The sequence below is a fragment of the Bos grunniens genome, chromosome 8 (genome assembly GCF_055505025.1).
Source record: "Bos grunniens cultivar Pamir isolate PY7600 chromosome 8, Bosgru_T2T1.0, whole genome shotgun sequence".
In the NCBI taxonomy this organism is placed as follows: domain Eukaryota; kingdom Metazoa; phylum Chordata; class Mammalia; order Artiodactyla; family Bovidae; genus Bos; species Bos grunniens.
In genome coordinates, this window is record NC_141172.1 from 63,450,140 (window position 1) to 63,475,802 (window position 25,663).

Here is a 25,663-nt window from a genome sequence, read left to right on the forward strand (position 1 = left end):
CAAGGGGATACTAAAAGTGAAGATAATCTAATCCTCCAAGGTATGATATGTTGACCTGGTAATTTCAGATATGATTTTATCATTCAGACTTGAATGTCTCCTGAGACTTGCTTCAGAACAATCCGAGATGATTTTCATTGTCAGCAGCTAACACTAATAAAATTGTTTTTCCTGCAGGCTAGTGTGTTAGGAAATTAAATTTATCTAATTATACGAATTGCACTGTCGCTTTTCACATTGTAATTAAAATACATCTTGTCAGGTCCTACCTCTTTCCAGAAACTATTAGTTGACTATCTGTGTATTGTATTTCCTCAGAGAACAGTGCAGAAAAATGCAAAATATGTTTGCCTGGCAAATAAAAACTGCCCCGTAGACAAGAGACGTCGAAACCGATGTCAGTACTGTCGATTTCAGAAGTGTCTCAGTGTCGGAATGGTTAAAGAAGGTATGGGTATAATGCTTTTTATCCAACTTGCTTGTAAATATTCTCAGATATCCCTGAAAAAAGTTAATATTTACATTGGGATGGTGAATTTTCCTAGTTTCCATTTCCTTTCAGCATTTTATTTTTATGGTGTATTTACATTTAAAAATAGCAGAGGTCTGCTTATTCTAATTTCTCAAAATCAATAGAGAGCTTGTGTACATACATCTTTCTTCTATTTGAGAAGGAGACTTTTAGGGCTAATTCATTACCAAATGTACGTATGGGGTGGCTGTTATGCTGCCTGTTTCAACTCTCTTTAAATCATTGTGGGGATATTACTCCAAACTTTTTCCACTTTTAAACGGTCAGTCTCATTAACGATTTGCTCAACTGTAAAGTGTTTTGTTTCCTCTCTGTGATTTATGGCTGTTTGTGGATATCTTTGGAGACGTTTTTTCTTTTTTTCTCTTGGTATCAGTTGTCCGTACAGACAGTCTGAAAGGGAGGAGAGGTCGGCTGCCTTCCAAACCAAAGAGCCCATTACAGCAGGAAGCCTCTCAGCCCTCTCCACCTTCTCCTCCGATCTGTATGATGAATGCCCTTGTCCGAGCTTTAACAGACTCAACGCCCAGAGATCTTGATTATTCCAGAGTAAGTTTTATGATATCCTGCTTTTGAGTGAATGATCAGGGTCTCTATTCATGATGCTAGTAATAAGCTTGGATTGAATGACTTGTGTCTGGCACTGTGCTCAACCATTTTCATATCTTTTCTCTATTTTTTCACTTCACTTAGCAATTCCAGTGCATCCATTGCACCAAATAATTTTTGCCTTATTGAATCTCTAAATGCCTTAACAAATGACCCTGACAGTGCTGCACCTGTCATACCCATTGTTGCAGGATTCCTGATGGTTGTGCCAATGAAAATCTGCACAGGTGAATTACAATTTGTACGTTTCTTTCATGCTTTAGACAACATGACTACTGTGTTTTTCATATTGTGACCAAACCAGCTGGGTAAGCCTCAAGTTATCCTTGAACAGTTTACCCAATTGCACTGGCATTGATTGACCTACTGCTTATGGAGAGGGATTAGACCATTGATGGAGAGGAGCAAACTCTGGCCTTGACATCAGGAGGTGTCAGGAGAACTGGGATGGAATTTGCCTCTGCTGCTTCCTGCCTGGGTCACCTGGCTCCTGCTCTTGGCTTTCTCATCCTTACAGTGGAGATGATTACAATATTTAACCTCAGAGGGATGTTTTGAACATCAGTCACGTAGGAACAATGGTTGAGAAAACATTTGAAACTGTAAATGACCACCAGTGTTGTTAAGTCAACCAAAATATATCAACACTTTTATTTGATATGGGATATAGTGAAATATCATCAGTTTGAAACCTGAAAATTCCCAGAAATTTGGATAACATGAAGAAGAATGATTTTCTGAGCAAATGTATGAATATTACTGGAAGACAGTTTTAAAAGAGACTTAGAAAAGCAAACTTCTAGTAAGGCAGGGTCTCACCAGAGAAAAAAAGAAAGGAAAAAGATCATAATTATTCAGCCATTTCTACATGCTAGACATTGTGGTACTTTGTCTCATCTAACAACCATTTAAAGAACCATAAACTGTAAGAATAGTTACTCCCACTCTAAGACAAGAAAACTTAGAAACACAGTTTCCACACAGAGGAGAGAGAAACCAGTCAAGGGATCCCCAGTTGGTTGATTTGGCTTGGTAGCAATTACCAGATTGCCTTCTCCAGGTCCAATCAGAGTCTTGAACTTCTGGTTGAAGGGTTGGCCAAGAGTGTGAGTGTGTCTGCCGTTGCCCTCTTTTTAGGTTGTAGTATTGACAAAAATGAAAGGGTGATTGGTATACCTGCTGTGATCTTCCTGCCTTCCTCCCCTCCCTCCTTTCAGGCTGTGAAGCCTCCTTTGCACTCTGGAGCACAAGACTTCCTATGAGAAGCATGGTAGGTCCTTAGCATCAAAGGTTGAGGACTCTTGTTCTGATTACAAGTAGCATCTCCTGACTGAAGTCAAGTCTCAAATAATAGTTTAACTGAATAATGCGGTGGTTAAAGGGCTAAGGCTTTGGAACCGTGCAGGCCTCAAGTAAAATTCCAATACCATCATGTATTGGAATGACCAATACATTCCAAGCTGGGTGACCTTGAGCAACTGATTAAATCTTTTAATATCTCACCTTCCTCATCTGTGTTATGGAATAATAATAATAATATCTATTTCCCAGGATTGTTTTTGTAAAATTTAAATAAGATACTTGTCAGAGCTTTAGCTCAGTACCCTGTATGTTATCTCCTTGACCATACCTTCTTATTCTGTCATTTGTTAAATGCTTTAATGAGTATAAACACTACATATGTCAGGTGCTATGTAGAAAAACCACTAAGGTAAGTGTGATGATTGCCATTTCATAGATGAGGAGATTGAAAGTGAGAAAGGCTAAAGAACTGACTTGCCCAAGGTCACATGAGTGAGTGAGTGAAGTTGCTCAGTCTTGTCCGACTCTTTGCAACCCCATGGACTGTAGCCTACCAGGTTCCTCAGTCCATTGAATTTTCCAGGCAAGAGTACTGGAGTGGGTTGCCATTTCCTTCTCCGAGGTCACCTAGCTAATATGTATCTGAGATAGAATTAGAAGCCAATGGGTCCAATTTGCCCCGCAAAGTCTGTGCTCCTAAGACCAAAATTCCCTGCCTCTCTGGTTTCAGTGAGAATGGGTGATGGAAAAGCATTTGGGAATAAAGACTTTTTCAAGAACCAACTCTGGCCTTCCCTTATGCAATCTGTCTGAATTAATGAAGCTTCTTGGCACTGCCTCCACTGAGGCTACAGCACACAATCTGATGTTGTTCTAGGGCATTGGCAATGACTATGGCCAGTCCAAAGAATTTTGTTCACAAAGTGATGATGGTGGGGGCACAAATCATCCAATTATTGGTCTACATGGCCTAATTAGTTATTCAGTGGCAAACCCTGTCCCATACTTTGAGTTGTCCCAGCTGGGAACTGTCTCCACACTGAAAAATCAATCCACTGTGTTTGCTTGCTTCTGCACCATTCAGTGTGTTAGACTAGAGTCATCATCCTCATCAACAAACATTTATCCAATTTAATTGTTAGCTTTGTCCAAAATAGCAGATTGACCATGCCAGAGTCTGGGTCACGATGATATTACCTTTGGGGCCTGCCTGGCTCAATTTTGCAAAGCATATTCATTTTAATTGCATTGTTTTGGAATCATATCGAACCTCATAGCTTGGATTCTCCTGCTTTTAGATAGCTTTACAAAATTATCAAAAATTGGACCCAAATCAATTAAATTAAAAGTCTTTTTTAAAAAATACAGTGAGTTTTCATCAAAAACTTGGATGAAGGCATAGAAGGCATGCTGATCACATTTGCAGATGACAGAAAGCTGGGAGGGATCGCTAATATGATGGATGTCAGTATCAACATTCAGAGTGATTTCGACAGGTTGGAACAGGATGGATGAAACCATCATGGAGAAAGTTAACAAAAATAAATGTGAAGCTCAGCATTTAGAATTTTTTTAAATGGGAGAGACTTAGCTTGTCAGTGGTTCATGTTGTGACGATCTCAGGAGTCTATTCCCTATGCTCAGTAAGAACCACCAGTGTGTTCAGGTGGTGGAAGGAGGGATGCTAAATTAGCTTCGGCCTCTGCAGAAGAAGGATAGGACCAGGACCAACTTTGTGGTGCCCCATGGGCTCTGTGCTGTCAGTCCACACTTCAAGGATGGAGTTCAGTTCCAAGCTGAACTGAACTGGGATTTAAGAGGGCAGTGGATACACTGTTTCTGAAAACTTGAAAGGGATAGTTGGAAGAAATGTGTTGGGACTAGGTGACACTTTTGCCATGTTACCAAGAGGACTGTTCTCCCAAGGGCAGATCTAGAGGGTGAAGGAAGTGGCCTTTCCAGTCCATTCTGAGGACAAGAAAGAGTTCTATTGGCTCCAAGAACTGCTATGGAAGTATGAAGAAACTTAAGGAGAACTCTTTAAGGGTTCCTCACAAGGAGACAGGTTGTTTTGGCTGATATTAAGTTCCTTCCAGCTCTAAGATTTCAGGATTCTAGGGTCTACCTTATTGTCCCTAAATGCAAGTGAATAGGTATACATATACATATAAGAATGTGTGCTGTTAAGTAATTGTTACTTCACAAGATTGAATTTGCTTCATTTTCTTAAAAAAAATTAACATAAAGTGAACGAAGCAAAATAAATTTATTGAAAGTCTACCCTGAGTCAGTTACCATCACATATATTTAGTTTATGTGGTATAATTTATGGTTTCAGTCATTTTTTAAATATCATTCATTGTAATTCCGTTTTCATATTACCTTCTCTTTAAAGTTTTTATTTAAGAATTCAGAGAACTGGAGGTGATCTTGAGGTAATCTAATCCAACATTCATATTTTCAGAAGAGTAAATAAAAGTTTAAAAAGATTAAATGGCTTGCCTAAAGTCAGTGGCAAACAGTTAGACCCAAATCTCACCCCTCAAGAGAGTATGTTTCTCACCATATTGCCTTTTATTTAATGGAAATCTACTAGTTTGGTTTTTTTTTTCTAATAAAAGTCTTTATTAGATTTTTTAAATTACAATAAGAGTAACATATACTCATGGTTTGAAAAAGGCAAACCATTTAGAAGTGAATCAGGTGAAAAATGAAAGTATCTTCTTCATTTATTCCTGCTTAAACCATACCATAGTGGTAGACATAATTTATTACATTTTAAATAAGAAAATGCACTGTCAGTTTCAAGTCAGACAGTTGAACATGACCAAAACAATTTATTAAAGATGCTACCTTCCCCCAGTGAATCAGAGAAATGAGAAAACATTTGCCAGACAGGTTCATTCTAATCTTCTTGTCCCAGCCTATGTGCCTTTAAGGTAGTAAGTGAGTGTTTTCCTGGTTTGTGGGACAGGGAGGTGGAGGACTTGTTCCAAGTCACAGAGGGAAGGGTGTTTTCAAGGCCAGAAAGATTGCTCCTCCCTCTGTGAAACGTTCCTGGCGCTGAGACCTTCTCTTCTCCTTTGGGCCAAACTTCTCTCCTTCAAAAGTGAGCTCAGATCATTATATATCAGTGCAGTCAAAACATGTCAGATTTGATTTGTTTCGCCTCAAAATGTTGCTGTTCTGTACCCCACAGTTGCTTTTAATTTAGCATTACAAGTATATATAGATACCGGACTTGACTTCAGAGCCTGTGTAATTCCTAATGAGAAAGTGTACTTCACATCCTCATTTGTTGGTCATTTTAAGTATTTGCCAGCAAACTAGGATGTTTTCTGGTAAAAGTATCACTTAGCACTGTAACAGACTCCAAAAACAAGATACAGTACAGATACAACCAGGCCCCAGCAAGTGGTATTTAAATATGTTAACAAAATAGCCTAAGAAACAACTTAGCTGGCACATGTTAGACCTACAAAGTATAAACTACATGAAGATTCTGCAGAGTCCTTCTTAAAGCTACTTCAAAGACCCTCTCAAATTGCCACTAACCCATTGGATGATTTCAGGCCAGTTCTGCCCCTCTGTGGGCCTCAGTTTTCTCATCTGAATGACGAGGAGATTGGACTAAATGCAGTGCCACAATCCCTTCCAGCCTTCTCATTCCCTGACCCTGTGACCATTATACCTACTACAATTCCCCTATCAGTACTGGTCTCCATTTCCCAAAGTGTGGTACCCAGACTGCCTGTATCAGAAGGAGCCAAGGTGTTTGCTTAAAATGCATATTCCCAGGGCTACACGCAGGCCTACTGACTCAGAACTGGGGGACGGGGAAAGCAGGCAGGAATCTATAGTTTTAAAAAGGCCTCAGATGGTTCTTTGGCACACTAAGGTTTAAGAACCATCATTATAATTTAATAAGAACAATTCAATTTTACCCCAAATCTCCTATTTCCCAACTTGCCTGGCATTGAGAAGAAATGAGCAATAGACATGAATTTAACAGAAAGTAACTGACTCACTGAACAGTTCTTCCAGAGCAGTGGACACATTACTGAACAAGATGCAACTCCTGTCTTCATGGAGCTTACAGCCCAGTGAGGGAGACAGAAAATAAACCCATATGTAACTCCAGTGGTGCCATTTTGGGAAGAGATGAGGGTTTAGGGGTTTTGTTTTTGTTTTTTAGAGAAGGGAGGCAATTACATCAGAAAAGAAGAAATTTGGGGGAAAACTGTATTAATTGCCAGTTTTTAAAGTGTCACTTTTTACAGTGTAACATCCTAAGTCTATGTATACATAGTTTGGCTCATAGAATAGTAACATCTGAAATATAAGGACCCAGGGAAAAGTAACATTGTAAGAGAAAATAAAATGTTCTTAAGACATTTTACATATTTAGCCTCAACTGACAGTGAGATAGAGTGAGTATCAGATTCCACTCTGCTATGAAAACATCACATTGCTGAATTTTAGGTCTGGTGTTCACCAAAGGTCTTGCATAATTTATTTTAGGCCTAGCTGTGGCTGAAATCTGACTTGTACATACATGGTATTACCATTTGAAATGTGTCAACTCATTTAAATAATATTTGTTGCTTGCAGTCCTAGATTCTCAATCTAAGTCCTTCAGAGAAATCTGCATTAGACATTAGCTATCAGTAAATGCAATCCTGTGTCTTTGAGTAGTGGTAAAATCTGATTATTGATGGATCAATTATCCATAAAGGCTGGAATACAACGTTAGCATAAAGAGGAAAAAAGATTGACTTTTAAGGTCTTTCTCTGTTCAGTCTATATCTGATTAGAATGATCAATAAACAAATTATTCCAGATTTTCTTTGGTGAACCCCAAACTGCTTAGCCCAGAGATGGAGCGATATAGGGGAGTACAGAAGCAGAGTTTGGGGTCTGGTTCTTCCAACCCCATGCTCAGCATTTCACAGCAAGCTGTTTATAAACTTCTAGCCCAGGCAGAGAGAGACTCTAATACGTTTTGTTCTGTTTCTTTAAACCTTATATTCAGTAGAGGGGACAGTTGATTTATTTTTCACCCCCAGAAGTGGATGCTGACCCTCCAGTCACCTCCTAGTTACTGGTGGCTCAGACTGAATCCAGTTTGGCTCCAGAATTCTGGAATGTGAACCGGAATCACTGCAGGTGAAGCCCAGAGAATCTGGCTGGAGTCTGGCACACAGGGCCTGCTGGCTTTCCTCCTTGCTGGACTCCATCAGAGAGAACTGCATACACAGGCAGCCACTGCATCTCCCTGTGTTCAGGATGCATGAAATGTGAGCCCAGCAGGGGCAGAGGCCTGCAGAGGACCCTGGGTGAAAGCTAAGTGCTCTGGAGGCTTCTGAGCAAATATTGGAAGCAGGGAGATTATTGAGTTGTGAGCCCTGCTTTAAGGGACAACAGTGCAGGAGGGAGCTGTTAGGTCCCATTCCTTGACCTTCTTTAGTCTTTTTCTCTCCATTTAACACCCTACTTTGAAACAATAAGGCTGAATTAGTATCAAATTCTAGGCAATACCATCATACCCGATGTGATTAGCAACGTTTAGAATCATTGAATGCAAGAGCCATCATGTGGAACATTCACCAGGATAGATGATGGTCTGGGCTGTAAAAGAATAGAAATCATACAGTGTCTGCCATCAAACCCACCCTGGAATTAAACTTGAAATGAATAACAGAAACACAACTGAATACAAGAGCCAAAGGAATCTTAGAGATTGGCTAGTCTAGTCACTTCTTACCTCAGAGGCAGAAACAGACCCAGAGAAGTTAAGTGCCTAATCTAGGGCTTCACAGCAAGTCAGTGTCAAAGCCTGGAGGAGGAACCCAAGATTTGCTGTCTGATCCAACATTCTCTCCTCAACTCTCCGTTACCTGAGAGGTTCACAGGTAGTGCTATCGGTTTTCTAAACATGGTGCTGCCTTGAATTTCATGCTGCCTGTGGGGAACATTTGGAATTAGATTCATGTAAGAAGAGAAAGTTTAAAAATAAAATCTTTTTCTCCCCACTCTCCTCCAGTTAATAGTACATGTGCTAAAAGGAAGTGGTGGGGAGTGTCCGTGACACCAGATCATGCTGTCATCCTTGAATAGCGATGGAAAGGAGAGATGACTGCTTCCTTCTACCCTACTTTCCTCCCATTCCAACTCAGAACATCCAGGGCTTCATATTAATAGAATCCTGGCCCTGGGAAGATTATTGGGAATAGAGGAGCCAGGACTTTGGACTGGACCTGATATTATGGGATCCTAGAAAGTCAGGCTGAAAATTAGGAACCTTCCAGTTCAACCTCATCCCTCATCATATAATATGGGAGCTGAGGGACAGTGATAATTCTAAATATCAAAATCATTATCGGTATCATTACTGTCTTCATGTGTTAAATATGTTCTATGTGCCAGGTTTTCCACATATGTTATCACAGTTAATCACTGCAACAAAATGTTGAGGAAGATAGTACCACCATTGTACAGAGGAGAAAACTGAGGCTCAGAAAAGCTAAGTAATTTACCCTAGATAACTATAGTAGCAGAGCTACATTATTTCACAAATTAGGGGCCTAGAGAAATCTAGGATTGAAGTAATTGGGCACCCTGTCTGAAGTTTCTTTTGTTATTTCATGATGCCTTTTGGGAAAACACAGTGGGATGAGGGGAGACCCAATTCAGACAAGGGCCTTATTTCTTCAGACCTATGTAATTCTACAGTCAACACCTGTCTGCTCTTTGGCTTTTTGTCCTCCATCCCTTGACTGTTCTTTCATTGAACAATATTCAACAATGGTTTGTTATGGTTATCATTTAGTCACTGAGAGTCCATTATGTGCCAGTCACTGTGGTGACAAAATATGAGACCAATGAATATATACATGGAGAGCAAAATACTTTTTTTTTTTGAAATGCAGCCTTTATTACAGAGTAAATTCTCATATACACGTATACTCTAGTCTTCCATTGATCAAAGCAAAATACTTCTAAAAACTATCCTAGGCCACCAGCTAGTAATATCAGAACTGTTAATAGCCAGAAGGTGTAGGACTGGAAATCACAGAGGCATGTTTAAGTCTTGGCTGTACCACTGTTGGTTATGTAACTTCGGAAAGTCTGTTAGCCTTTCTGAGCTTCTTTGAGTCTCAGTTTCCTCATCTGTAAAATAAGGATTAAAATCCATGCCCCTGGAAAATCAACTGAGAAAGGAGACACAAAAGCACCATCAGCTGTGTTTCTGTGAAGGCAATGATGCACATTTACATGAAGGTTTTTGCATATCTGTTAAGTCTCTGTTGTTGGTTGTCCCTGGATTATTACCTTGCTGTATCAATCTTTCTGCCTGAAGCAGGAAAGATTTTCCTCCAATGATTGAAGCAAAACGCTGAGGCCACCAGCATAGCTAAAAGCTGGGTAGAGACTTTAATCCTGCCTGTACCTTCCTTCTCCTGGAGCCCTCTAGGTCAGTGTTGTCCAAAAGAACCCGTTCTACACCACATGGTGGATATTGAGCACTTGAAATATGGCTAGTGTGATAGAGGATTTTCACTCATTTAAGTAGCCACAAGTCCTGAGTCTAATGGCACCCTACTGCCTGGGCCGTGCCAAGGACACATTCCTCCCCCAATCCCTCCTTTTTTGTTTTATCTCTCAGAAATCCATCAACAGTAAGCACTCATCTTCTCGAACTGGTTAATTCTAAGATTCTCAAACTTCACTGTGCATGAGAATTCACCTGGAGATCTTGATAAAACAGTTTCTTGGGCTACTCCCCACAGAGATTCTGATTCTGTAGGTCTGGGGCAGAGCTGGAGATTTTTGCTTCTAACACATTCGCAGGTGTTGCTGATGCTGCTGGTCCAAGGACCACAGTTTGAGAACCAGGGGTTAATTAAACATCTTGTTTGGAGACAGCTATGCCTTAGGGACTCTGTGGATCCTGGAGGCTCACAAAGACAACCCCCTAGGGTAATGACTCTCAACCCTGGCAGCCCTTTGGAATCACCTGGGGAGCTTTTAAAAATTCCTGATGACCAGTCCCCATTCCAGACCAGTTAAATTAGAATCTCTGTGGATATGACCCAGACATGAGTGTTTTTTAAAGCTCCCCAGATGATTGCAGTCAGGACTGAAAACCAGTGCACTCATGGGACTTAAGCAAATTTCGTTGCCTATTAAGTGGTAACAGAGTCCACTCTATTTATGTCACAGGGCTATCATGAGAATCTGATGAGACTATGAATGCAAAAAGCTTTTATAAACTGTAGGACCCAAGAGTAAAGATTTAGGCATTGATAATCTTTTTTTTTTTTTGAGTGTAAATTGTTTTATTAGAAGGTGCTAGAAATTAAGGGGATGAGGACTAAGACTTGTAAGAGAAGCAAGCAATAAAATGTGCAGCATAACATAAAACACCGTGTGGGTGGCTGACACTTGGTCCCAAAGGAATACTCTAGGAGACAGTCCTAGAACCTGCATTGAACTGTAGTTACCCCACCCAAGGGATACACGGCTTGGTTATTTATCCACCAACCCACTGACTGAGGTTCTCCAGGGAGGATGCTAATTTCTAGCACTTTCTGCTGTCAGTCACACTAAGAGTGGGCTCTGGTGGTCAAAGAAAGCCCTCCTGAAAAGAGAAGGCATTGACAATCTTGCAAGAGCCAATTAGCAAATGATGCTGTCAGCCCTATTGGACTGAGATAACGCTGCTCTCTGTGGTTTGCATTCTAGTACTGTCCCACTGACCAGGCTGCTGCAGGCACGGATGCTGAGCATGTACAACAGTTCTACAACCTTCTAACAGCCTCCATTGATGTATCCAGAAGCTGGGCAGAAAAGATTCCCGGATTTACTGATCTCCCCAAAGAAGATCAGACATTACTTATAGAATCAGCCTTTTTGGAGCTGTTTGTTCTCAGACTTTCCATCAGGTAATTACTATTCTTTTATCTTCCTTTAGTCCACTCCTTCCTTTGAAGAAGTTTGAAATCTGCTGGATTTTTAACTAAGTCAGTGGTGAAAAGTTTGCTCAAGAAGTACATATGTAATATGACCAGGCATTAAAAAAACTGAGCAGTGGATCGAACACTGGGCTGGTAGCCAGTTCTCCTGGGTTCTAGTCTCAGTTTTAACAGACTTGTTGTAAGAGCCTAAGCAGATCACTTGCTTCACCAGAAATCTAGTTTCCTTCTCATAAAATGAGAAGGTTGGATTTGGCAATTGATGGGCTTCCCTGGTAGCTCAGCTGGTGAAGAATCTGCCTGCACTGCAGGAGACCTGGGTTTGATCCCTGGATTAGGAAGGTTTCATCGAGGAGGGATAGCAACCCACTCCAGTATTCTTGCCTTGAGAATCTCCATGGACAGAAGAGCTTGGCTGGCTAGTCTATGGGGTCGCAAAGAGTTGGACACGACTGAGCAACTAAGCACGACACACAGCAAAGCCCCTTGCAGCGCCATCATTCTGTGATTCCAGGAAGATTCTCATGGTACATAAGGTATTTCCTGGGAGCAAGTGTTTTCAGCTTTGCCTTTACCTCCCAGGTTTCTATTTAGTGTTACTTTCTGATACACCAGAGGGGGCCCTAAAGAGTTTCCACAGCTTTGCAGCCTCCAGTATTTATTCCAAGAGGGAGAAGGAAATGGCACCCCACTCCAGTGTTCTTGCCTGGAGAATCCCAGGGATGGGGGAGCCTGGTGGGCTGCCGTCTATGGGGTCACACAGAGTTGGACACGACTGAAGTGACTTAGCAGCACCAGCAGCAGCTTCTGGATCAATAAATTTGGTTCACCTTACCGCACTCAGTGACATCAAAAACAAACAGAAACTAATTTTTCAAAAAGCTAGAACCTGGAATCTCAGCTTCGGCCATAAAGTTCACATGTAGCATTTTAAATTCTATCTTCCTTGCTTCCTTTCAGTATAGGAGATGGTACCAACATTTTACCAATATTATAGGAAAAACCATCACTTTTCCCCTCTTTCTTTTCCCTGCTACCCACTCCCCAGTTTCACATCATGTTACCAGAAACTCTCATTTAAGATGCAAATTCCCATGCCTCATTCCCAGCTGTTTTGGTTCGGATCTACATTGAAGCAAGTCTAGAAATCTGCTTTTTTAATGTATTTATTAATTTTTTTAAATGAAAGATGAATATTTTTAATGATGAAATGTACAATTCACAAAGAAGATAGACATCGTAAACCATTAGACACCTAACAACAAAGAAACAAAGATACATAAAGGAAAAATCAGAAGAAATATGAGGGAAAAGAAAAAATATATATAATCACGTGTGACATATTAACTTAGAAATCTGCATTTTTAAGTCATATTCTAGCAATTCTGATGCCACTGGTCTGAGGTCCAGGTTTTAAACCCTGAGATTGAATCATTCTGTTCTGTGCATGCATGCCTCTGGGGAGGGATCTGTGGGAGAGACCAAAGTGGAGTTACAACCAGACTGCCAGTAATTAGCATAATTACAGCCAATCCTGCATGTGCAGGAGCCAAGCTGAATCAGCAATATGACTACTATCTATTAGGCAGGCAGCAAAGGATCAAGTCCATGATCAGCTCCATGAGGGCAGACACCATGTAGGCCTATTCATCAGGTTTTCTCCAGTGTCCAGCCAAGGAATGGCACTCGTTTTGTGCTCAAGAAATATTTGCTGAGTGAATGAATGAATGAAATTATTTCTCTAAAAAACACAGTTAAAAAGACATTAACATGTTACTGCAATGGGCCAAGAGAGAGAAATATGTAGCAAGAGATTTGAAAATTAAAGGATTAAGTTAAGGTCCACCTAAAATTCAGAATTAGTTACACCTAACACTGGTTGGGCTCCTCTTGTATTCAGGCACTGTGCATAGACTTTCAAATTCTTTATTTTATTTAATTCCCACAACATTCTTTGGAGGTAGCAATTAGAATTCTTGTTTTATAGATAAGGATAAGGAAATGCAGAAAGATTAAAGGAGTGCCCAAGGCTCCACAGAGAAGTGGTGCTAACTAGAAGTTCCAGGGTGCCATTCCTGAGAAAAGAACGGGATCACTGCGGACATAACATAAACTATCAGGATGGATTGAGAAATAGCCGTCTACAGCCCCACTGTTAAAAGCGGAGAATGTAGTACAAAACAAGGACTCTTTTTACTTTAGATCATTGTTCAGTTTATGATTGATTTCTGGCGCTTGAGAGGACTTGGCGTTTTTAGAGTCTGCACAATGGAATTGTAGGGTCTAACCTCGGGCCTTATCAGTTTTCGACATTTAAGAAAATGAAAGAGAAGTCCCGGCGAAGGAGCACTGAAGGGAACAGTCTCATGTTCATGGCACAGAGAGATAGGGCACTGGGCTTCGCTTCCAGCATCCATCCCAGGGCAAGCCAGAAACTGCTTCTAACCCTAAGAGAGCAAACACCCTACTCTGAGCATCTCCAGGGCTGAGGCTTACCAGGGAAGTCAGCAGACCACTAGCAGTGGTTGTGTATCCCAGGGTTGTTCATTGAGGGTGTCTGGGCAGGTTTCACAGCACCACACTGGGTTTGTGAAGGCTGCCCAAAGCTGTGCGGGTACCAGTGCATTATGATGTTATCCCACTGGACAGATTGAACAGACCTATTTTTGTGTCTCTATCCTCACCCCCCGACGACTTTCTCTCGTAGGTCAAACACTGCTGAAGATAAGTTTGTGTTCTGCAATGGACTTGTCCTGCATCGACTTCAGTGCCTTCGTGGATTTGGGGAGTGGCTCGACTCCATTAAAGACTTTTCCTTAAGTTTGCAGAGCCTGAACCTTGATATCCAAGCCTTAGCCTGCCTGTCAGCACTGAGCATGGTCACAGGTAAGCGCCACCCTGACATGACGTGAAGGGACTGTGTCTCCCCCTCTCTCTCTTCCTGGCTTATGTTTGATTCTGGCTTTGGCTATCACACAAACACAGGAAATTAGGGAAATGATTGCCCCACTTTGCTGAAATCCACTGAGTTTGTTGTTGTTTAGACGCTCAGTCGTGTCTGACTCTTTGCAACCCCATGGACTGTAGCCCACCAGGCTCCTCTGTTCATAGGCTTTCCCCGGCTAGAATACTGGAGTGGATTGCCATCTCCCTCTGTAGGGCATCTTCCCAACCAAGGGATCAAACCCACGCGTCCTGTATTGGCAGGGGGATTCTTTACACTGAACCACCAGAGAGGTCCCCCATTGCTGCTGCTGCTGCTAAGTCACTCAGTCGTGGCCGACTCTGTGCGACCCCATAGACGGCAGCCCACCGGGCTCCACCGTCCCTGGGATTCTCCAGGCAAGAACACTGGAGTGGGTTGCTATTTCCTTCTCCAATGCATGAAAGTGAAAAGTGAAAGTGAAGTCACTTAGTCGTCTCTGACTCTCAGCGACCCCATGGACTGTAGCCCACCAGGCTCCTCCATCCATGGGATTTTCCAGGCAAGAGTACTGGAGTGGGGTGCCATTGCCTTCTCCGCCCCATTAGGTTTATCATAGTTTAAAACAGGAGACACACAGCTGCAACTTATTGTCATGAACTTCCAGGAAAGAAGATTCCCAGTGGGTTTGGTTATTGTCAGTAAACCCAGTTATATGAAAATCTAAATTTCCACAGGGTCACTGTGGGCAGTTGGACTCACTGCTTCAGGGTTATTTTTACAGCAGCTTTTGAAGGAAGATTACCGTAACCAGCCTGGTTCTCTGGGGCAGAGGGGTGGGTCTTCGCTTCTCTCCAGTCCTTGGCTAGTAACCCAAAGTAAAACCAAAGAACTACATACACATAAAACACACATTTATTTATTTACAGCTTTATTTAGCAGCTTTAATTGGCAGAGGACTGAGGAAAAAGGGTATTCATATACAGCAAAAATGGTTCAACTCAACTACTTTAAGGGTTTAAACCAGAAGCCTAGAACACATTCAGCTTCTCTGCTATGCCTTTCTCCCCCTAGATGTCTCTTCCTGTCTATCTTTTGGGAGGTAAATGATTCCAAGGCAGAATGACAAAGAAAAACAAAGGCATAGTGGATAAGAAAGGGAACACCATCTCCCTGTAGCTGCTTAAGGTCCCAGCTCCCCTCTGCTCCTTCATACTTTCAGAGTTTCCTGTTCGATCTCATCCTTCTTGCTCAAACTGGGGCCTGGTGAGGTAGTAACAGTAGATGGAGGCTCCAGAAGAGGCTAGCCAGAGCGGGTTTCACCTCCCATCCTTTTCATCAGACTCAAGTACAGGCTAGGTCATTGGACTGAGGATTAAGTTTCAGATTCTTGACATGCTCTTGGCTGTGGAAAACATGTTTTTTTAGGCTGGTGATGCATTTCACAGAGGGCCAAATGCATCCTGGGGCACACACGTGCCCTTCTCTCTGATGCATCAGAAATATGCTTACACACACCTCCTTGGGACGTCTCCTATTAGCTAAAGGGAGATGTGTCTGAGTACATTAACAGACTAAGCTGGTTCATCATCTGATGGTTTACATGAAGGCCAAGAAGAGTAAAGGTGTGTGCAATGGGAGGAACAGGACACCAGTTCCCTCAGGATTCCAAGTGGAAACTGACTCCTCCTGGTCTTTGGTCCTGAATGAGAAGTCTCCCTGCCAGAGGCTTCCAAGGAAACCATTGACAAAACAAAAAGTAACAGTTTCCAAGAGTACGGATTTGATTAAGGGGTCTTTCAAATGGCACACATAAGGGAGCACCTGAAGAAAATAAACACATTGAAGGCACAAACGTTTCACTCCAGCAGGACTGGAATGAACCTGGGTCAAAGGCTAGCTTTCCACTGAAGCTCTCCAGTTCAGTTTTAAAATCATTCAACTCTTCCTAGGACAGTTAAACCTTCAAAGCTAGAAAGTATGAAATTTAGTTAATTTAGAAAAACAGACACAAAACCCAGAGCCAGCTAACCTTTGCTTTCAGTGAGTAAAGCCAACACATTGCACATCTCTATGGAAATGGGTTTTGAGTATAGTTCATCGACAAGTATTCCCTCATCTAGGCACTCTGCTGCAATTCAGTGGATTTTCAGAGATGGTAACACATATCCCTGGGAGAGATAGAGCACGCAAAAGAATCCATGTGATACAAAGTGCTGAGTGCCAAGGTGGGGATGTGAGAGTGGGTACAAGGTGCTGAGAGACCCATGGTGGGAGATGGTCATCTCAAAAGAGGTAGTGTAAAAGAATCTAAAAAAGAGTGAATACATGTATACGTATAACAGAGTCAACTTGCTGTACACTTAAAACTAACACAACATTGTAAATCAACTATACTCCATTACAAAAAAAATTTTTTTAAGATGTAAATATATCCAAACCAGGAAAAAAAAAAAAAAAGAGGCAGCATGAGCTGGTCTTTGATAAAAACATAGGATATCTCCAAGCTAAAATGGAAGGAGTGAGAATTCTAGGCATAAATATAAATTTGCTAAAGCCATTGAAAATGTGGCTGTCATACATTTCAAGTCTAAAAACCAGAGTGATGAGAAGTGAGACAGGTGTGATAGGTTAAGGTGAGGCACGGCATGGAGAACCTTTCACACTTGGATGAGAAGGTTGGGGTTTATCTTGAGAGCAGTGGGCATCCATAGAGAGGAGCATCATGGCCAGGCTTGCATTTTAGAAAAGTCTATCCTGACAGCTCCAAAATCACTGCAGATGGTGATTGCAGCCATGAAATTAAAAGACGCTTACTCTTGGGGAAGGAAAGTTATCACCAACCTAGATAGCATATTGAAAAGCAGAGACATTACTTTGCCAACAAAGGTTCATCTAGTCAAGGCTGTGGTTTTTCCAGTGGTCATGTATGGATGTGAGAGTTGGACTGTGAAGAAAGCTGAGTGCCGAAGAATTGATGCTTTTGAACTGTGGTGTTGGAGAAGACTCTTGAGAGTCCCTTGGACTGTAAGGAGATCTAGCCAGTCCATTCTAAAGGAGATCAGTCCTGGGTATTCTTTGGAAGGACTGACGCTAAAGCTGAAACTCCAGTACTTTGGCCACCTCATGCAAAGAGTTGACTCATTGGAAAAGACTCTGATGATGGGAGGGATTGGGAGCAGGAGAAAGGGATGACAGAGGATGAGATGGCTGGATGGCATCACCGACTCGATGGACATGAGATTGAGTGAACTCCGGGAGTTGGTGATGGACAGGGGGGCCTGGCATGCTGCGATTCATGGGGTCGCAAAGAGTCGGACATGACTGAGCGACTGAACTGAACTGACCCTGACAGCTGGTTTTGAGCACAGATTTTAGCAGGAAAGAGACTAAGAGGGAAAAAGCCAGTCCAGGTATGAAAGTTTGGTTTAAGAGGTGGTCCTGAGGCTGACATCTTTTTTTGTTTTACCCTTTAAGTAGAAATTAATAGACAACAGTGAGGTCACAGCATGTGAGTGCCAGGCAATCCCAACCTCGAGAGATTGGCAGTTCAGTGTGGAGAATATGAACTAGGAATTAGGAGAAGGTGGTGCTAGTCCCATCTCTGCCTGCAGTTTGCTGTGTGTACAGCAGTTACAGATGCTTTGCTGCTGCAGCTGTTTAGTCAGTAAGATATGTCCAACTCTTTGTGATCCCACGGACTGTAACCCACCAGGCTTCTCTTTGCATGGAATTTCCCAGGCAAGAATACTGGAGTGGGTTGCAATTCCCTTCTCCAGGGGATCTTCCCAACCTAGGGATCGAACTCACATCTCCTGCATTGCAGGCAGATCCTTTGCTACTGAGCCAACTATAGCTGCTCAGCCTCTGCCCATTTATGTGGAGACTTGCTCAGGGAGGCAGCAGGTTGGCATGGCAGAAATTGCAAGGATTTTGGAGACCACCACCCCAGGTTTGAATCTGAGATCACATATTTAATAAGTGCATGCTACTGAGAAATGCATTTCTCTGAACTCAGTTTCCCCATCTGTAAAATGGGGATAGTAATATCTATTCCCTCTGGTGGCAGCAAGGATGACAGGTAACTAGGTTTGTGATGTAGCCAAACTGGTTTCAGAACAGGTGCTCTCCCCATTTATCTTCCATCCTGGAGGGATAGTGACAGGGACTCCCTCAAAACAGGCACATGCCTGCCCTTTCCGCAAACCCTAGCAGTCCAAAATCAAACTCGGCAGCATGAGGAAACAGGTGGTAGCCTTAGAAGGCAGTGTGTTTGGTGAATATATCCTAGGACGCTGGAGAGAGGCTGGAAGAAAGACAGAGATATTAAAGAAATTCGGCTCCACTTACCAGGCACTGACAAAGGGCCCAGTCCTTGATGGGGTGCTTCCAGGCCCTGCTGTCAGTCCCAAGGCCTGTGCAGAGCTGGTTGCTACAGGTGCTATAGTTATAATACACAAGAAAAACAAGGCCTCTTCTCCATTTCTGGATCTCTCAGAACTCTCTCTGTGATTTGCTGGTTAGGAGAGGGGTTGAAATGTGTGAAAACTTCAGGAAATGGCAGAAAAGGCAGTGCCTGAGCAACAGCAGTGCACTTTGTCATGGATATTAATTTTCATTTGAACGTGGGCTTCCCTGAAATCTTGACCTCTGAGAAAGCTCCATTGATCATAAAAGGTGATTGTGGAATATCAGTTGGGCTACTGGCAGGAGAAAATTTGTCCCCAGATTGTCTGCTCCAAACCACACAGAACTCATCAAAAGGAAATGGGGTTTTAGACATTTAATCAGTCTTGCTTCCAGGAAAGTTATTAAGAATCTGTACCACAATGGTAGTTTGTATAAACATGACATTTTTTCCTAATTCTTTTTTTTTTTCTTCCTCCACTTCTGTCTCTGTGCCCTGATAAAAAACTAGGTGGCGAGGTGGGGCAGGAAATGGTTTTTTTCAGATCACTCTCCTTTCGCACAGTAAAAGGAAGTTCCCCACAGTTGTGGTTGTCACATGTTTTTACGTGTTTTTACGTCCTCACTTTATCTACCCTAACCACTCCTATATTTCTGACATAGGAGTAATGGAAACACTTTGCTTCTGATAGAATACCAATGAGGTGATATCTAGTTGCAGTTAAGTATGTGTAATAAATAAGAAGCCCCCTCCCAAATAAAAAGTTAGTATGGAATTACCATTTTATAAGTATTGTTCACTAAATAAATATTGAGGCCCTACTGTATGTGGGGCACGGTGACAGTCTCTAGGGATGCAAAGATGAGCCATGTGTGAATTCTGCTGTCAGAATTCACAGCAGAAAAGTGTATGGTCTACTAGGAAGTCATATGTGTTGATGTAGTGAACTCAGTGTATGGTAGTGAGTGCTCAGGTCCTTAAAAGGGATAGATTCAGGGCAGGGGAAGTTCAGATTACTGCTAGCACTTTGGGGGTAAAGGAAAATGGAGGTACTGGTCATGCATGGCTTCCCAAGCAGATGGCATCGAGAAATGAGACCGTTTAGAGGAAGGACATTCCGCTGTGCAGTGGAGGAAACTGCACAGCAGGAGCATGGCAGCAGAACTCTTCACAGTCTGGGGAAAAGCAAGGAGCTGGAGTTGCATTATGTATTTTTTTTATTTTTTCCTTTTCTTAAAGATTTTATTGGCGCATAGTTGATTTACAGTGTTGTGTTAGTTTCAGGTATACAGCAAAGTGAATCAGTTATACATATATCTACTGTTTTTCAGATTCTCTTCCCATATAGGCCATTATGCTATACAGTAGGTCTTTTAAATCCTATATGTAATCTCAGTAGAAAGAACAGAAAAACTAAAAGAGTACAAGCTACTGCCCTTGATGATGCTATATCTTAGAATGAGCATGAAAAAGAAGACATGAATCCACTGTGGGCCAAGGACTCCCTGCTTCTGATGGTGAGAGCTGACAGCATGTCCTGTACTCTGGGGAAATTTAAAGAATTTTCAGGGAAAAATATTGATTCTATGTAATATTTATCTTATGGCTTATGATTATGATCTAACCACAGAGTAAAATGCATTTCCCATAGAGTGAAAGGGGTTTCCCTGGTAGCTCAGCTGGTAAAGAATCTACCTGCAATGCAAGAGACCTGGATTCAATTCCTGGATCAGGAAAATCCCCTGGAGAAGGAATAGGCTACCCACTCCAGGATTTGTGGGTTTCCCTGGTGGCTCAGATAGTAAAGAATCCACCTGCAATGCAAGAGACCTGGGTTCGATCCCTGGGTTGGGAAGATCCCTTAGAGGAGGGCATGGCAACCCACTCCAGTATTCTTGCCTGGAGAATCCCCATGGACAGAGGAGCCTGGCGGGCTACAATCATGGGGTCGCAAAGAGTTAGACACAACTGAGTGACTAAGCACAGCACATAGAGTTAAAAAGGAAGAACATTGGAAAGGCAGATTTAGACCAGCTAGTAGAGAGAATCTTGAGTGCCCAAATGCCATTTTGCAAGACACTACATTAAATCAGTGTTCCCCATGGCTTTCATTCCCTACTCACGTCTTCCATCAGGTAGAAACTATTCTTTTCTTTCTGTAGTCTTTCTCTTTTGTCTTATGGGAATGTGAACTCTGAGATTGAGGAGGGGGCAGAAAGCAGTGAAACAGTGACATGGCAGAACCCAGTAGGTGGCTGATCCTGCCACACCCTCCAGCACCTGTCTTCTCAGAGCTCCCCTGTTCACTCAGAATGGTTACCTGGTTACTGTTTTTCTGTCGCATATAGCCATCAGCTACATTGCAAGGAAAACTAAATGTAAAATTTGGCAGGGCCATATTAAAAAAAAATGGTAGTGGAGAAGGGATGTCATGGCAGTTGGAGATTGGAGGACTGGGTTCAAGTCTTCACCATGCTTACTTCCTAACTGTGCAATTTAGGGCAAGTTCCTTACCCTCTCTGAATCTCAGTTTTCTCCTTTTTCACAGGGATAATGATGTCTACATGTAGGTTTTTTTGTAAAGATTGAATGACTTAATGTGTACTTTACAGAAAAAAAAATTAGACAAATCTTTATTATTATTACCCTAAATGGCACAAGTTTTACTTCCAAGAAGAACTGGCAGTTTTAAGAATCCATAAGTCACTTCAATCATGTTTGACTCTTTGCAGTGTTGTGGCCTGTAGCCAGCCGGGTTCCTCTGTCTGTGGGTTTTTCCAGGCAAGAATACCGGGGTGGGTTGCCATTTCCTACTCCAGGGGATCTTCCCGACCCAGGAATCGAACCCGCATCTCTCATGTCTCCTGCATTGGCAGGTGGATTCTTTACCACTGGCACCACCTTTGAAGTCCCCCAAAATGTTGATGCTTCCCTACAGTTGTTTGTGCACATCACATTAAGCAATTTCTTTGGGTCTTTCTTTTCCAGCTAGAGTCAGGATTTCTTAAGGGAAGGGAGAGGTTTATTCATCTTTATAATTACTTTTGCATTGAAAAGTGTCTGGCATAAGGTAAATATTGCTTGAATGAATGGGTTAATTGTGAATTGCAAAAAGTGTCCCAAATTAGGAAAATCTGTGTTATTTATTTTTAGTCCACTACTTTATTATTAGAAGATAGTCAGAATTCTTGAGAACTACCTTATTTTAATTCAGAGTGGCTCTATATTTATTGAACATCTGCTATGTGCCAGGCATAAAATCCCTTATCCTTAAAGAATCTGTGGTCTCACTGGGGAGACAGACACCTGCTCTAATAAATCAAAGACAGCCTGAAATGCACTATTACAGCCTGAGCACAGGTTGCTGACTGACTTGTGGTTTCCTGATCAGTGTGGGCTCAGCGTCTATGGGACTGCCCATCAGGAAAGGATGTTATGACATGAGAAGTAGCAGTGAGATGACTTCCCAGAGAAAGAAGTAGAACTCTGAGCAGGAAGTCCTGTTTGTTAGTGGGTGTCTGAGTTACACACACATCTCTCCCCAAGTGCTCTCTTATCCTTCCCCTTTGGCTCGACCTATATTATTGTTGTTACTGAGTTGGCCTGTGCCAGGGCCTGTTCAAAGTCAAAAGAAGTTACTTTTCCTTATTGAGGCTGCTAATGGTACCATCACTCCTTTCCTTACCCCCTGATCCTTGCCATGAGGAAGAGGATTTGGCATTTCTTGTGTGGGCCTAAGAGGCAGAACTGTAAACTGTAGGAAGGCAAAATTTAGCTCAACATAAGGAAAGCTTTCTAAAAGACAGAACTATTTGAAATTGGAATAAGCAGCGATGCTGAGTTCCTGCCTAGAGGAGTGAGATTTACAGAGATTGAATGAATGCTAGTTGTATGCTGTATCAAACATCTTATGGGGACCGGGATTGACTGTAATAACAGCTTCTCCAACTTTCACGTGCATGCACATTATTGGACATCTTGTTAAACTGCAAATAAGAACCATACAATAGTGAGAAAGTGAGCAACAGTCCATGGGGTTTACATTTAATGGAAGAGGCAGGCACTGGTCACAAAAAAATATCTGATTTCAACCTGTTATATCCTTCAAAGGGAAAAAAAAATAGAGAAAATGCCATGGGAGAACAAGATCTAGATTTGGAGTAAAAAGGGAAGCTTCCTTGAAGAAATATTTGGTCTGTAATCTACAGGATGAATACATGTTAACCTGGTGAAGAGGGAAGAACAGGAGCACAAAGCTAAATAGCTTCATTTTTTCACTCAGTCTCTCCCCATCTCTCTCTGTTTCGTACCTTCTCCTTCCCTCCCTCCCACCCCTTCTCCCCACTGCCTGTCTCCCTGCCTCCCTGCCTTCCTCTCTCTCCTAGCAGAGATGTCTACTGCATGGCTAGCTAGAATGCACAGGAATCCAGCAGTGTCTTTAGATACTAACACGAGGCAGGTTAGGAGTGCAATCTGTTGTTGCTCGCTTTGTTCACTGTTCTAATCCCAGTGGCTATAATACTGCTTGGCACAGAAAGTGAAAGTTGCTCAGTGGTGTCCAACTCTTTATGACCCCATGGACTGTAGCCCACCAGCCTCCTCTGTCTGTGGGATTCTCCAGGCAAGAATACTGGAGTGGGTTACCATGCCCTTCTCAAAGGGATTTTCCTGACTCAGGGGTCAAACCCAGGTCTGCCGCATTGTAGGCAGATTCTTTACCATCTGAGCCACCAGGGAAGTTGTTGCTCTGCTTTGTACACTGTTCTAACCCCAGTGGCTATAAAGCTGCTTGGCACAGAACAGATACTCAAATATTTGTTGAAAGAAGCAATTAGTCAATTAGCTAATTAGATACACAGAAAGTAGGAGGGAGTTACAGGGAGGCTGAGTTCATCTCAGGAAGAGAAGGGACATTCTAACAATGTTCAAGGCAACCAGATATAATAGAAATATCTCTGGACTTGGCATGAAAGAAATGAGCCACTTGTTAATTTTAACTGTGGCAAATCACCTAACTCTCTGTGCCTTAACCTTCTTATTCATTGAATAAAGATTATCTTTGCCCTGCCTAGTTCATAGAGTTATGGTGAATAAAATAATAAAACAATAAAATAATCTAAATTTTTAGAATGTAATGTAAAGTACTATTAAATATATTTTTATTATCAGGGTGTAAAAGTAAACTCCCAGTCTGGCTGGTGTCAGGCACTTTCTTTGTGGTATCTTGTAGTGGAGACTCTTGTCTTAGGAGAGAGTTTGAACTAAATGACTCAAATGCTTTCCAATTCATATATTCTATGGTTATGACACATAAATCCATATGTGTGGGCATGCATGCTCATTCCGACTCTGCAACCCTAAGGACTGGAACCTGCCAGGCTCCTCTGTCCATGGAATTCTCCAGGCAAGAATACTGGAGTGAGTTGCCATTTCCTCCTCCAGGGGATCTTACCGACCTAGGGATCGAACCCACATCTCTGGCATCTCCTGCTTTGGCAGGCAGATTCTTTACAGAATCTGTATTTTAAAGTTATGAGTACATGAAGCTGATTTAAAATACATATTGGATAAAAATGATGTAGATCAAAATGCAAGAAATACTGAGAAGCTTGCTTTACTTAATTGGACAAAGATCTTAAACTGAAATCTGTATATAGGAAGGGGGAAAATCCAAATGTCTAATTTCCCCTACAATTTATGAACTCTCTGTATATCAGCTCTGCAGCCATGTTTACCAAGCTGCAATAAGAAAGGGAGTTTCCCTTAAACTAAAATGTCAGCGATTGGGGTTTTCAGGAATTTCAGATTATTGGGAAGGTCTCAGACACTTAGTGACTCCCTAGAGATCTGAAAATCTTACTGACTGCTGGCAGCAGTTTGCCTGGAGACTGAATTTTATTTCAACCCTTTTGAAAGAGTAAAGAAGCCACAAATCCAGTAGCTGTTCAACACAACAAAGAAGGTGCCTTTGGCTTCTAACGGGAGTGTCTCTGAATTCCTCAAGGAATTCCAGGCCTAGGGTTGATCCAGCTGGCAGGAGGTATCGATCTCCACTTGAATTCACTGAATAAATAATGGTTGCCATAGTTATCGAGCAGTCACAACTGGTTGGAGAGCAGGGAAAACTCTGAGGCACCTTCTGCGAGTTTGGCCACGAGAAAGTCTGGTTACAGGGTTCCATAATCAACCCCCTCCTGAAATCCAGCCCACACATTGCTCAGTTTCTTTCTTCTGGTAATGAATATAGGATCCTGAATATAGTGCAAGACATGAGGCATGGAAGGGAAGGGAAAGCTTAAATCAATGGATTGGTATTTTATTCTGGGAAAAGCATCTCTCCCTGCATTATGAACCTAATTTGATATATCTCAGGATTTAATAGAATTTACTATCAGCAGGATGACTGTTTGATCATGTTACAGCAACGAAAAGGTTTCACAAAGGACCAAATCCCAGTTTGTTCTCTTTTAACATTGTTTGTTATACCAATACCATTAACCTGGATATTTTAAAAGAAAAGAGTGATCTGACAGTCTCATGAATATTTTCACTTTTCTGTTTCCATTCACTCTTCTCTGTGTGTGTTCAGTCGCTCAGTCGTGTCTGACTCTTTGCAACCCCATGGACTGTAGCCCACCAGGCTTCTCAGACCATAGATTTTTCCAGGCAAAAATACTGGAGTGGGTTGCCATTTCCTACTCCATTCACCCTTCTCTAGATATCAGAATAATTTTTGCATAGGTGGTAGCACAGCTTAGATACCATTTTGTATTCCATTCTTTATTTAATGTAATAGTATATATTTCCCCATGTTGCTTCACAGGCTTTATGTCCTTTTTGATGTCTACAGAATCTTCCATTATGAGGACATACTGTTTTTTACTCAACACTTTCCCTATTTTTCTTCACTTTAC

At 41.9% G+C, this 25,663-nt stretch overlaps 1 protein-coding gene across 3 annotated transcripts in view; it reads left to right on the top strand.

The window, feature by feature from the left end:
• The window catches only part of NR4A3 (nuclear receptor subfamily 4 group A member 3), a 42,413-nt gene that overhangs the window by 11,162 nt on the left and 5,588 nt on the right, over positions 1 to 25,663 (top strand). For 2 of the 3 annotated variants that reach the window (XM_086416073.1, XM_086416072.1), the window contains 4 exons: positions 319 to 448; positions 909 to 1,081; positions 11,189 to 11,388; positions 14,126 to 14,304. In XM_086416073.1, coding sequence (XP_086272199.1) covers positions 319 to 448; positions 909 to 1,081; positions 11,189 to 11,388; positions 14,126 to 14,304 — 682 coding nt within the window. The remainder of the gene's footprint in view (positions 1 to 318; positions 449 to 908; positions 1,082 to 11,188; positions 11,389 to 14,125; positions 14,305 to 25,663) is intronic. The other variant, XM_086416074.1, reaches the window with a different exon arrangement.